Source organism: Doryrhamphus excisus, linkage group LG4 (assembly GCF_037039965.1).
Source record: "Doryrhamphus excisus strain RoL-2023G ecotype Guam linkage group LG4, RoL_Dexc_Guam_v1.1, whole genome shotgun sequence".
NCBI classification, from domain to species: domain Eukaryota; kingdom Metazoa; phylum Chordata; class Actinopteri; order Syngnathiformes; family Syngnathidae; genus Doryrhamphus; species Doryrhamphus excisus.
Window position 1 is genome coordinate 5,377,176 of NC_136360.1, and position 13,872 is coordinate 5,391,047.

The 13,872-nt window shown below is 42.2% G+C and overlaps 2 protein-coding genes across 2 annotated transcripts in view; one reads left to right on the forward strand and one right to left on the reverse strand.

Annotated features, from left to right (window-relative positions):
• Positions 1-13,502, reverse strand: LOC131129419 (PH domain leucine-rich repeat-containing protein phosphatase 1-like). Its single transcript, XM_058072981.2, has 17 exons — positions 11,561-13,502; positions 10,395-10,591; positions 10,090-10,215; positions 9,814-9,962; positions 9,197-9,343; positions 8,240-8,467; positions 7,633-7,835; positions 7,489-7,549; positions 7,318-7,413; positions 6,505-6,660; positions 6,223-6,423; positions 5,589-5,751; positions 5,074-5,204; positions 4,870-4,986; positions 4,347-4,541; positions 3,991-4,228; positions 1-2,539 (listed from the first exon to the last, which is right to left on the reverse strand). The coding sequence occupies exons 1-17, from the start codon at positions 13,173-13,175 to the stop codon at positions 1,406-1,408; spliced, it is 5,157 nt and encodes a 1,718-aa protein (XP_057928964.2). The 5' UTR covers positions 13,176-13,502; the 3' UTR covers positions 1-1,405.
• tns3.2 (tensin 3, tandem duplicate 2) overlaps positions 13,271-13,872 on the forward strand; it is a 25,044-nt gene continuing 24,442 nt past the window's right edge. The window contains exon 1 of the mRNA XM_058072985.2: positions 13,271-13,483. The gene's annotated coding sequence lies outside the window, so the exon portion shown is untranslated. The remainder of the gene's footprint in view (positions 13,484-13,872) is intronic.

Below are 13,872 nucleotides of genomic sequence, written 5' to 3' on the forward strand. Positions count from 1 at the left end.
GTTTTACCTTTGACACACGGCTCCCCTCAGTTTTTCCTCAGTTTTCAGATAAACATTTGCAATAAGCATGACTATTGTGATTCATATTTACGAGAGGTTCGGGAGAATAATTACATCAGCACTAAGATGATAATGTAAGATGATGCATCAACAAATGGAATCTGAGTCACAATGTAGAAGTTATATGTAAGTTTCACTTTAGCATCTCGCAGCAGCTATGGTACCTTCAATGACTACTGAAATGTCAATGCTTGACATAGAGATATAAACATGTAAAAAAAAAATTGTGGGCTTTAACAGTGGTACATGTGTGCCGTACATTTTACCCTTATCATTATTTATAAATTAAGTGTTGACTCAGGGTGAATGAGATGTTTGTGTAAAAACAGCCTATTTTCAGGGGGAAAAAATTATTGAATGTTGACCAAAAATCTGCCAGTGCTGAATCGCGAGTATGCATGGATCCACTGTATATTGAAAATGGTTGCTGGCATATGTGCATGTACTGTACATTATCTTTTACTAAAGCTTGGATATACTTTGCTGTAGTCAGTACAGCTTGTAGTATCAACGTGGTATGAAGTTCCTTTAGTATGTTGCTTGAGAGTATTTGCATCGTATAGTTATCTTCAGCATGAATGATTTTTAACTGTGAAAGTTTTCTTATATGAAGGCTGAGCTACCATTGTTAGTCTTTCCTTACACAAATACAGGTGTACTTTACTGAATGCAACGTATTTTGTAACATTTTTGTGTGCCATGTCAGTAAGATGTATTTCCTCAGTCTTTTTGTTTCCAATATATGTTCATTAAATACTTATTTTTCAACAAATGTCCCTATTATAAATTACACAGAGGAAAATTACTGTTTATTGCATTTTTCACCTTTTACCGTAATTTTAGCGCAACAAACATCAAAAAAAAAAACAAAAAAAAAACACTGCAAATTCCAATGCAGTTTTTTGGAAAAACTCTAAAGTAGGATCACAACACTTTCTGGTGTTAAACCCCACAACAATTTCAAAATCCTGGAAGGACTGACTTAACAACAGAGTCCGAAAGAAGTGTGAGCATCAACAAAACAACACTGTTGGAACGTACCATCGATGATGCAATGTAGTCAAAATTATGTTCAGAGCATTCACAATGCTTCTTCCAATTAAAGATGCTGTATTAGTTCAGACCAAATACGTTAAATATGATGATTTAATCAACATGAGTGTTATAAAAAATGCATTGACTCTGGGGCACAGAGTTAACTGTAGAAATAAAGCAACTAGAAAACATTCTGGTCCATAACAATCTGAATCCTCAAGTTTTGGACGAAGTGGTGCAAAATGAATCAAAGTGACCTACGTCTGGATTCTTAGATGGAGATGACAACCGCTATGGCGGATGACATGGCTTAGAGAGGTGTGATGAAATAGTCTATGGGTTTCTGGTAGGTGGGTGCTTGCTGGCTGTGCGTCTCCATCTGCTCCTGCTGCTGCTGGATGATCTGCCGCACTTCCTCCTCCAGCTCAGGTGGAATAATGAACTGATCGTCAGGGTCGGGTTGGGCAGGAGCGTTAAAGTAGCCCCCTTGCTTCCTAACAGGTGCATCTCCCGCTTCCTCAATCACGTCTTGGTTTCTCCCTTGGCAGGCCACAGAACCGTTAGCTCGTGCCCTACGTCCCAGAGTCTCCCCACCTAGGCAGGGGGAGGATGGAGTGATAGGGGAAGGGGTAGCCGAGATGGGAGGTGGTGAAGGGTCATGGCTGGAAGCAATGGACTGATGAACCCTTGTGCTTGAGGGCCCATGAGAGTGGCCCCGGCCGTGCAGGCTGTGGACATCAGCCTCAACCTCCACACGACTCCCATTAGAAAAGACCCCCGGAATGGGCTCCTCGTCTTCGCTGTCAAGCCCGTTGTCGGACAGCGCTCCAGAGAACTGCCTTTGAAAGCTTCCAGTGCCGCAAGCGACACGCCGCATGCCGGTCCTTCCTTGCAGGCTCAGGTGCGACACTACTGGCTCAGCTTGCAGAAGTGGCTCTTCTGAGGATGCTGTGGAGCCCACCTCGCTGCTCATTTCAGACATGCTGAACTCGCTCAGCTCACTGACAGTTCCCGACGAAGCAGGCAGCAACGGTAAGCTGCCCCCGTCGCCGCTCACCAAACAAGCATGATGAACACCGGTTTGCACATGCCCACCCAAGCCTGGACTGGGAGGTGGAGGCGGCAGCTCACAGAAGCAGCAGTCGCAGTCTTGGGTGATACTGAGCTGGACGACGACAGCACTGAGGCTGTTGGAGCAGCCGAAGCTTTGAGCCAGAGTTACAAGCTTCTTCGCGGCAGCCAGGGCATCGGGAACATTCCTGACGGCTTCCACTGCCTCGCTGGGAGACAACATGTCCCACAAGCCTCGGCTGCCCAGCAGAACAAACTCATCCTGTGGGGTGAGCGTTACCAGGGAGATGTGTGGCCGGGGTGTGACTGATGGGCACAGGAAGGAATATCCCATCATTCTGGTGGAGTCGGTTACACCACTGACTTTATTGTCCTATAGAGAGACGTGGAAGAGACCTTAAGTCAAAGCTGGCTCGTAATAACTGTCACCTGATCTGTTACATTTCAAATTGGTATTGGATCACGTTGAGAATAGAAGTTTAGAATTTGGCAATAAAATCAGCATAATGCATCATGTTTCACAATGAATCTGTTATTGCCCTGGTCATCTCTATTATGTCTTTATGACATAGTCTTCCTTGTGTGTCATGTACTACCTTGTAACTGTTAATCATTCCTCGCCACTTTGCAGTTTCAATTTTGCGGCTTCACTCTCTTAGTAAATCATGCTGTTTTGTGGTTAAATATGGCCTATTATTGGTCAAAACATGCATATTTAAGCAAATGTTAGGTATCGCTTGCCTCATTCAAGCATAATAATGGCTAAAGTGCGGCCCGAGCGTCATTTGCATTGGCACAAAAAAGCATAATGTAGTAAGGTAGGAAATGCCTCTGCTTCATTGAGTCGAGCTGATACTGTAGGTGAGGAGATGTGAATACATCTGCTGGTCACATTAAGTATTACAGGCAGTTTCACTGCACTGAACTGTCATTAACTCATTAAATCCCAGCCATTTTTCTGAAGTCATCCCTATTGGTACCGGCTGTTTTTGATTTTTTTTTGACTGATTTAATTGTGTTCTTGGGCGATATGTACCGAAGGCAGGTTTAGACTCATCTATCATCAGAAAAATAGTTTCTACCTTTTTTGTCCTTTCATAATCAGCAGTAGGACATAGGTATGTTTCAGCAAAATATAAGTTGTTTAAAGGAGGAAGAAAAAAGGCCTTTTGTGAAGATATATTTCCAGCATAACTTTCACTTTAACACAAATTTAGCCAAATATTTAGCCAAAAATGTTTAAACAATGACGCCACATCATATACAAGACAAAAATGGTTGTTTTACATGAACATAAAACATTTTATTTTACAAATATGATACCATTACTTTTTTTTTTACCATTTACATTTTTCACATTTGCAACTGAAATGTGTATGTCCATGCGTTTGCGCATGTGTGCATACTTTAAAATTTCTCTTCAATGCATAACCTCCTTTGCACAACATGCCAAGATGCCTTTTCACTTGCTGGTTACTGAAGAGCATGTATTTCAATGGGAACAACACAGGTCATGTTGTTATAAAATGCACTTCTTCCACCTTGTGGCCGTTTTTTCGGCTTAAAACCGCACCAAATGTACAGTATGTAGTATTGCATGTAGTATATTGTAGAGTTGCATCATCACCTCTTTGTAATGTAAAACATAAAGACGTATGTCTTTGGGAGCAAACGGTTCAGTGTAATAACGGTTCGGGAAAAACTGCATACCACACCAAAAATTGTCTGTTTTGGTGTGTAATTGGATCAGATTGAGAGAAAGAATAAATCCTGTCTGTGTGACCAGCAGTAACACACGAACATAAGAGCATTGTTTGTTGTTACCTCCGTGATGATGGCATTATGCTGCCTGACCCTCTCATACTCCAGCTCTTCTTTGACAGTGTGGATGGTGGAGAGTTGCATAGCTTTTCCATCTCTGCACAAAACAGCTTGGCATCTGCCTACGTTGGCAGCCTTTAGGGTAAAGCAGCCTCCATGCTCACCAGGCAGCACTGGCTCATGTTTAATGTGACATAAAGCTGCTGACCCTCCCATTCTTTGGCCTGCTGTGCCCAGTTTCCTGTACAAGATCAACAAAGAAATTCTGTGGTTAGTAAGATAGCTGGAGCAAGGGCCGTGTTATCAAGGGCCCGTTTTCTATTGCCTGCAGAATTACAGTAGTCAGTCAATTTGCCTACCGTTGCATGGTGAGGAAAGTGTTTGTCATGTAATCTCCCTGGCTTGGGCCCCTTTGGAGCTCCTCTGCTAAGACATCCCCCATGGTGCACTGCAGCAAGTAAGGCACCTCAACATTCTTGTCGCCATCAAAAACACCATACAGAGCTTCACGGACGCCGCAGAATGCGTCTAGGGCAAGAGCTGCCACACACAACCTGAGAGGAAGAGCAACTCCATGACCTTGCAGTTTTCAGCACAGCAAATATAAATACATGATGCAACAATTGCTTGTCTGCAAAGGTCAGACTGCATAATGTGCAAGCTCAATGCAAACTACACAATGCAGTACTATGGAATCAGCTTCATTCAATTATAATGGTCATGCGAATGTATTGTATTAACATGTTTGGAAATGTGGTTCAAACAATCTTGTTAGTACTCCCTTACTATCTTCTTATTTCTTATACATCCATAGCATGACAGACACTTGCAATAAGCTATCCAAAATATGAAACATAGTTCACACAAAAAGTAAAAACTCACTTGTTTTTAACTCCTGAGGCCTCTGTGTAGCCATGGCTCCAGACTGCAGGGCTTTGATGGCCGTCACTGGCATTTGATGCAGAGGGGAACAGGTCTACCCTTAAACATCGAATATTACTGCAGAGAAAGTAAGGATCACGGCAAAACCATAAATCAATTCAATAACTCAAATATATAGTATACATTTTTCAGTAAGGTTCTCACTTGAGAAGCTCCAGGCTCTTGTGGTCCAGGTTGAGACGGGGATTTCCAGTGAGATCTAGTTCCTGAAGTTTGGGAGGTAGGGACTCTGGCAGAGTAACCTCAGTTAGCTCGTTGCAGCTCAGGTCAATACACTGACAAAGACATGGTTGGACACAGAGTGTGTTTCTGTATTCAGGGAGTTTTTGAATGGTATTACAGGGAGATTAGGCCGCATGTTAAGATGAGGCAAAGATAGCTATACAGTGTGCCTAAACTGTTGACTTTGGGTCGGTATTATAAAGTTTTCATCTATGAAGGAATATAACCATTATTAGATAAAGAAGATGCATTTTAATTTAGTGTTCCTCCATAATAGTTAAGCAGGAGCATGCATGTATATTTCAGCATATTGTTGCTGTAATGGTCAGGGAAACATTGCATTAACTGCAATTTATGCTTATTTCATGCATTTGTCAGAAAACCCTCAATTTCTTGTGAGGCATTGAGAGAACTTGTGAGAAAGCGTAACTGCTAACCTTTATCTCAGGCAGCTGCAGTACCTCCGGGAAGGCATCAATGCAATTGGAGTGTGCAGACAGTGTTTGCAGGCGCTGACAACTCAGGATTGTTGTGGGCACAGTCCTCAGTCTGTTGCCGCTCAGGTCTAGCTCCTCAAGATGCTCCAGTTGTGCAAGTTTACTGCAGGAGGGAGTTGCAATTGTATCAAGAACAGGCATTCTTTACGTTTACGGGTTGGCTCATCATCCAAGTTGCAAACTTGCTCAATGTGCTCAATTTTTATGTGTGAATTTCCAAGACAAAAATTGAGCTTTAATATGTTGTTGACTGTCTATAATTAACTTTATTCTTCAGAGTTAATGACAAGAAGGCAATGCTTACACCTGTGTGAGCTTGCTGTAAATCGGAGGAACAAAAATCAAATAGCTTTTTTTCGCAAACATCTACTTTTTGGAAGAAAATAAGTGTTGTCACTGTAATTTCCTGTCTAACTTCACACAAATCTGTTTGTCATACGTCTTTGATTGAAATAATTGAAGAAAATGGCGACCCTCGTGACCCTTTTTCAGGCTCACCAGTGAGATAAAGTGACTTTGTGTGACAGTTATTTTCTTCATGCAGGGTGACTTCTCATCACTACCCAACGGTTACCTGGCAGTGAAGGTCTGCAGTTGGTTATAAGCAAGATGAAGAACTCTAAGGTGGGCATGCGCCGGTAGGAGAGGGACACACTTGTCTGTCAAGCTGTTGTAGGTCACATAGAGCTCCTTCAGGCTGCTGAAGTTCTCCTGTGATAGGCCAGCTGCAGGGAGGCACTCCAGCTTATTAGCTGACACATTTAGGTACTGCAAGCTGCAATAAAATACCAACAAAAAAACACAATAAAAATGTAGTAGATAAGATGAAAATAAAAGAAAATGACATTGTAAGTACTTCTGGGCTTTGATGAAGAGGTTGTTTGGAAGTTCAGTTAGATGATTGTGCTGCATGTCTAAGGTTTCAAGCTGTGATCTCTCCAGCAACTCAGCTAACTGGCAAAGAGCATTCCAGCCTGCAAACAGCTTTCTCAGGCTCCCGCTGGACAGCAACCTACGACACAAAACACATCAAGCTCAGGCTCTGTGTATCATAAACCAGAATCTTCATTACCAAGACAAAGTCTATGTTATTAGCTACCTTATCAGGAGACAGAATCAACTCTATCTTCCTTTCCTTAAGGAAACATGCGCCCATTATCATTTTAATAAACAATGGTACTGTGTATTACTGTACATTCTACTAACTTTTGTTAACATACTGAATTCAAGATGATGGTAATGGTAACAGTTTAGATTTACGGAGCAACATTTTTACCCTTGCACAATACAACATTCCTGAGAAGGAGTAGGAAGAAACAGAGCTTATTGAATCTTCGCCCCTCTGGAAGTCTCAGCAATTACTTCCTGTGTTTAACATGTCCCCATGTTATCATTTTGAAATAGGGAAAGAAAATAGAGAATGCAATGCAATACTGGATAGATTATGTATTTGTATCTGTTGCAAAATTAATACAATACTCTATATATTGTTAAATAAAATAATATGTATAAATAGTCAAAAATAAAAAAACAGTAAGATTATCAGATCCGATTGTGGTCCTCAGCATTGTTCTTCCTTGTAAAAAACAGGCTCATATTGACACGTTATTTGACAAATGCTTTTGTCATATTAACATTTCATTGTTGTGTTTGTGTGTTTGACACTCACCGTATGGGTAATTCAGTAACACAATTATGGTTGATGTCCAAAAGTTCCAGTCTATTGCTGTCACACACCCAGTCAGGGACTATGCCAAGCTTGTTCCTATTAGAAAATAAAAACATGCTGCTAAACAAATGCAGATATTTTGCACTTCTGTTTTGAAATGAGTATAAGTACCAGGACAAATCCAAAACAGTCAGATTCTCCGGCACAGGCTTTACTTCTACTTCTTTCAACTCTATAATCATAAGAAGAACATTGATTATTTTTTGAACTGAAATTCTGTGCCAAGCATGGTGTGTTTAACAACTACAACTATACCATTGTGTGCGGCATGCAAGCTCTTGAGGGAATGTCCGCTGACTTTGAGTAGGGAAAGTGTGTTTCTGTCACAGCGGAGAACTTCCAGTTTCCACAGAGGCCTTACATCCAGCTCTTGTAAATGAGTGTCCCTTAGGTCCAGCTGCATGATGTGGACTAGCTGCTCCGTGTCGCCCACTGTCACATTCTGAAGCCGGTTCAGCCTGCATGATCATTAACATACAGTAATTAACAGAGGGACATCAGCTAGTACTTTGTTGGCTAAGAAATATATAAAAACTACCTTACAGTAGGGTTCAACTCAGCTTGCCTCAATATGGGGCAGTAGCTTTTCCACTACTGTAATATACATTGTATATTATAGTACATAGGGAAATTGTACTGTATTTTTCAGTATGTGGCTGTTACCACATAAGATTTTTTATTTATAAGCATTTTTATTTTGAGAATGGAGGGACCAAGGTTTATGGCACAGCATGCTTGGACCCCGGCTGGTACGAGGCCATGCTGCATCCATGTTGAGCAGAGTTGGTACCGTAAAGTAGATAGGGGAACAACAGTAGTAAAACACACATCTGAATCAATACATGAATTAGGGGTTGTCTACCTGAGATCTATGTGACGTGTAGGCAACCACTGCAGTTCAGCCATATCCAAAACAGAGAGCTGGTTTCCTGCCAGACACAGTTTCTCCATGTCTCTGAGCTTCTCCAGGACAGGGGGAACACAGGTGAAAGAGTTGAAGGACAAGCCAAGGTACGCCAAGTCCTTTAAGGAGCCCAGTTCCTCAGGCAATGAATTCAGGTGGTTTGCATCCAGAAGAAGTGTCTGCAAGCTGCAAATATAGATTTTGGTTTTGTTAATAAATAACAAAAAATGTTTTGAATTTGAGAAAAATATCTGCATTGTGGGAATGGTATAAATGATAACTGCTGTTTGGCAATATGTCAATAATATATATGCAGAAATTGGGCCCTGGTAAGTGATACGTATGTAGTGACAGATTACTTACTAAAATATGCCCATAAATGTCTGCACAAAATATGTTTCATGCGTAATTTTAACCATGTATATTTGTGAAAATCCTATATACAGTTGTCCGTCGCCACTTTGAATTTCTCCGTTTTACTCAGTCACGATTTTTCAAAATACATTATTGCTGTTTCGTGGTTGACTGCGATTTCCTACTGTTATTATTATTATTATTATATTGGGTGATACAAGTGTGAAAGTGACTACATGTAGGTGTAATTTCATGCCTAGAGGGCTATAATGCTAAAAAAAAACATATTTAGAAGAACATGAACTAACTACAAAACTATTCCATTCATACATAAAGAATTCTAATTCATGGAAATTCACTTATCACAGGTCTGGAACCAATTTACAGTCATAAATGAGAGCTCACTGGACATTCAAACTTCAACATACAATGTTTGTTTTTAAAATCAGTGACCCTGGAAAAATTGTTAAAATACATAATTAATTAATATGACATCCATGCCCATGATGTGCGTACATAAACGTTTGCCCACAATTGTAGTTTTTACTTTTGTCAACTTACTTGAGCATGGTTCCCACTTCTACTGGAAGAGATGAAAGGTTATTTCCTGACAAGTTGAGCTCAGTCAGTGAGATGATGTCACATAAGGCCAGTGGAAACACCGACAGTTCATTATTTGACAAACTGAGGCTTTTCAGTTTACAAAATCTGCAAAGAGATTTGAATCAAAAACAGTGTGAAACCTCTTGAAAACGCCTACAGTATTGTAGCAAAAGCAAATTACCAAGGACGAAGGTCTGAATGTTACTTTGAGCAAGCACTATTGATTTCATCAGGCCAAGTCCTCACAAACACAAATTCAAAAAAAAGGTTTTGTTACAAACTATGTGATGTTTTAGGTGTCAAAGAGATTTGGTGACGGCCCGGATGGCAAAGTAGCTGAATACAAATATTGTTATCATAGAATATCATAGTTGAGCTTTAGGATGAACTGGCCGGCTTCACACGGGCCATGTGTACTTTGGCCTGAATTTTTCACAGTTTTTAATTTATTGTAGTTAATTAAGACTGCAAAAAAGAAAGAAAAAGTTTAGCTGTGTACCGACAGGCTACACAATATGCTTACCTATTCAAATAGGATGGCATACACTGTGTAGTGGCGTGTACTGAAAACTCACCTGGTAAGTGCTGGAACACCTTTGTGCAAGGACATGAAGTTGTTTTTGAGATTGAGATGTGTGAGGTCCTGGCTGAAAAACAACTGAGCTGGCAGTTCCTCTAGACTGCAGCATGACAGGTCGACTGAGTTCACCCTCTGGGACACAATCTGACTCAGCAGGAGGATGGACAGCAAAAAGGTTCAGTTAGAATTGTCGTGGTGTCGAATTAAAAACACTTTCTTTTCATTTGGTAGTGGTATCAAGTAAAGTTCCCACATAAGTACAGTCTCACACCTTTGAGGCCGTTCTGTGCCAGCGTAGGTGCTCTGTATACGAGTCAAAGCTGATATAGTAGGTCTGGCTCTGGGGACCGGCTGAACTCAGGGCCAAACAGTGGCTGTGTCTCTTCACCTCGTCAACCTGCAATAAGGAACATGAAGTGGATTCTTTACAACGCAAGCAAATCATGAATGTCTTCTCTTATCTACTGTGAGACAAAGACTAAGGCAAACAACTAAGGCTTTTTCTCAAAACCCGACTGACCCGAATGGGGATATCCTATAATGCAATTCAAGGCTTGCTTGGATTTCATGACATACCTTGCCACCAATAAGGGGGAGGATATGGATTTTGCCTGTGTGTGCGTGTTTCACAGAAGACACAATAAGGCAGGTTCCGCTCAGAGTGACCTGACGTTTGGACCAGCGGTTGACAGGTAACGCCAGCTTCCCTTTGCGGACATTGAACACACCAGAGAGCTGCACACGCTCTGAACCACCTACAGTTCGAGGTTTTCCTGAAAAGAGAGAAAGGCTTGTTACATCATAAGAGTGATTATCGACCAGTCCAGGGTGTACATCGCCTCTTGCCCGAAGTCAGGTGGGATAGGCTCCAGCATACTCGCAACCCTGGTAAGGATTAATAATGAAGGATTAATTAGTAAGAATGGAGGAGTGATTATTGTAAGGCAAATGACTTGCTGTGGTGATCTCGGAACAGGGGAAAAGCTGAAACGCCTGTCACAATAATCAATAAATTAATTACCTTCAGGTGCCAAACCAAGAAAAATGACCCTGGTCCTAAAATGAAACCTTCAGGGTCTCCTGAAATTTACAGCTGCTCTCATGGGCAAGCACAATCAGAATGATTTCCTCTCTTCTTACATATACGTACTATAGTGACAGACGTTATGACAACCTGTACAATCTTATGTTGCCTATGCTTTGCCTCGCCTCATCCTCACATCTGAAAGTCAGGGGTCGTGGACATATGCAGCAGCTGTCTCCATCTTTTTCAATCGCTTGCAATTAATAATTTAATAACTAAGGTAATTTAATGGGAAAAACTGAGTGCTACACAAGATTGATCCGTAATTGATCGAGGACTAGTCGAGTATTACAAGTTTATTAGATGCAGTGACAACATCATCCATGACAAAATAACATTTTAAATGTCATACACCTGTTATTTTGAGTATGTAACAGAGCACCCCTGATGCCTCCAGATGTGTCTCACTACTACTCTATGTACAGAGAGAAAAGCACAACACTGAGTTTTGTCCCACTAGGACAATTGTATACTGAACAAACACAATAGGGTTCATGGAACACCCAGAATAAAAACAACCTAGCACACAACTGGCCTGCTATATCTAGCAAAATAAGCAGCTCCCAGACACCTATTGTTCATGATTTGTGGTAAAGAAATGAAACACTTTTAAAAACATACAATACACAAATAAGTGCATACATTTCTCAGTACTCACCAAAGTAGAATCGAATCAGGCAGCCGATACCAGCATTCATCCCCTCCTCCTGCACCCTCCATGGGTCTTCGAAGCCCAAGTTAGTCAGGTACTCATTTAATATTTGCAAAGGCTTCTCCTCATCCTGTAAATGCCGCACAACTCCACCGTGCAGCTGGACAAAGAGAGATGGAGTTGGACTTGCACTGCTGTGCTCTGGCCAGCCTCTGTTCCCTGCTCGAACCTCCGTGTCAGACTGCACTGATGCTTGGCTGCTTAGGGGACGAGTCAAAGAGCTGCTGGAGCATTTTGATGGAGGCTTGATGAGTTGGGGTGAATCATTGCAGTCACCAGCTGTAGCCCCACTGTCAATATCTAGTGTGCTTATCAACTGCTCTGGGGTATTTGTGAGGTCTGTAGCAGTGGACAGGTCTGCAGGATAAATGCATGCGGAATGGGCTGGTGAGGATGTGAGCTCGATCTCTTCAGAGGAGCTCTCAAATGGGTCAGGTCCCTCTGGGGCACTGTCACAGTTTGGGCTCAATGCTGAAGAGTCCGTACCCAAACCCGTGCCATCACTTAGCGAGTCCTGGTGTACTGTGCTTTTAGGTCCTCCTAAGCTGAAGTCCTCACAAGTGCTACTCTCTATATCGGATCCAGAGTAGGCTACGTAACTGTCTGCTACACTCAAATTCAAATCCACGCCAATGTCATTCAGACAAACCTCAGATGAAGAGTTACTTGCAGTTCTATCATCTAAAAATGGATTAGAAAACAGTTTAGCATCAAAATAATGTTTTGTGTGACTGTTATACTGCAGAGATTCATTCTCCTCTGCCTTTATGTCTTTGGGATCCACTCCTACACTATGCATGTCATCAGTCTGTCCATTACTACCAGTCTTACAGATATTTACATCAACAGTATTTATGCAATTGATTCTCAACACAGCTCCAGCTTTACTTGCTTCCAGCTTACTGGCCACCTCTTTAGCAGTAGTATCCACTGTGCACAGGACCGGTCGTGGGTAGGAGGGCGTGAGCCAATCATGGACGTGAATACACCCCCGTTTAAGGTCCGATCTCACCCATCCCTTGTCGGAGGCCAAAAGTTGCTTTGACTGCTTCTGTCTGAGGAACGTTTTCCTATCCAGACTGAGGGTGCTCAGCGGTGAGGCTGAGGGAGCGGGGTTGGTCGCCTCCGCAGCCGACACCCCGGGAGAGCAGCTGGTCGGCGGGGAACCCAAAGACAGATTCCTCTTGTGCCGCTGGCGTCGCTTGCTCAGCAAAGAGTTGGCAGAAGTGCTGCTGTTGACGGATGACAGACTGTAGATGTTACCTGTCTTCGCTGTTGACGTGTTATTTTTGGCGCCACCGATCGCGTTAGCAACTTGGTTTTGATAGATCCCATTCCTTATTGCAATCTGGAGAAGGGAGGTGGCTGCAATTCCTTTCCCTAAGAGTTTTGCCTCAGCGCCTCCACCCTCATCTTCCCCGATGGATGGTCGCTTTCCGACAGATATCGCTGTAAATCCACTGGATTTCGCTGGACCGCTGTCATTATTAGACTCTGGCGTCCACTGCGGTGTTTGCGAAGTTGAAAGGGCCCCACACTCGTGTTCTTTCGCACGTTCCATCCCGTTAGCGGTGGTTAGCAAAGACAGCCTGCAGGTGAATGGTCGCCTTCGTTAGCGTGGAGCCTTTAGCTTGCTCAGTTACTTACCACTCCGGCCAGTCAAATGAACGTGGCTCTCCGTTAGCCTAGCATGCTAAGGTGCTGCGTAGCTCGTCCAAAGAGTTACTGCACCAGATCAACCCATACTTAAATACCGCCTTTAGCGCTCTACTAAGAGCAAAAATGTCAAATGCAGATGTAGTTTGTCATCATGGAAGCCAGTGAGAGGAGGCGTTGACTGTTGGAGAATGGAGAGACAGATGATTGACGGTCAGTAAGCAGGGCAGGGCGGGTCTCATTGGATATGAATTATGGCGCATTCGGGGTCAAAACAAACGCTCGGATATGTGCCTTCCTGATCAGAACAATTAGAAAACTGTGGACCGTAGAACCACGAGTATTTCATGATATTCACCAAGGATATACTGTTTTATTGTCTCAGTTCACTTTCTTTTTTCCAGGGTAGCACATACGCCAGTTGAGGAATATATTACAAAATGTTGTTTGTAAATGTTTATGTATAAATCAACTGTAGTCGGTATAATACATTAGGTTGAGTGTTATTATTGTCTTGTCATACTATTTTAAATAAAAAGTAAGTAGCTATAGTTACTAGTTACTTTCCCCCCAAAGTGAATGTAATTAATAATGAATTATTC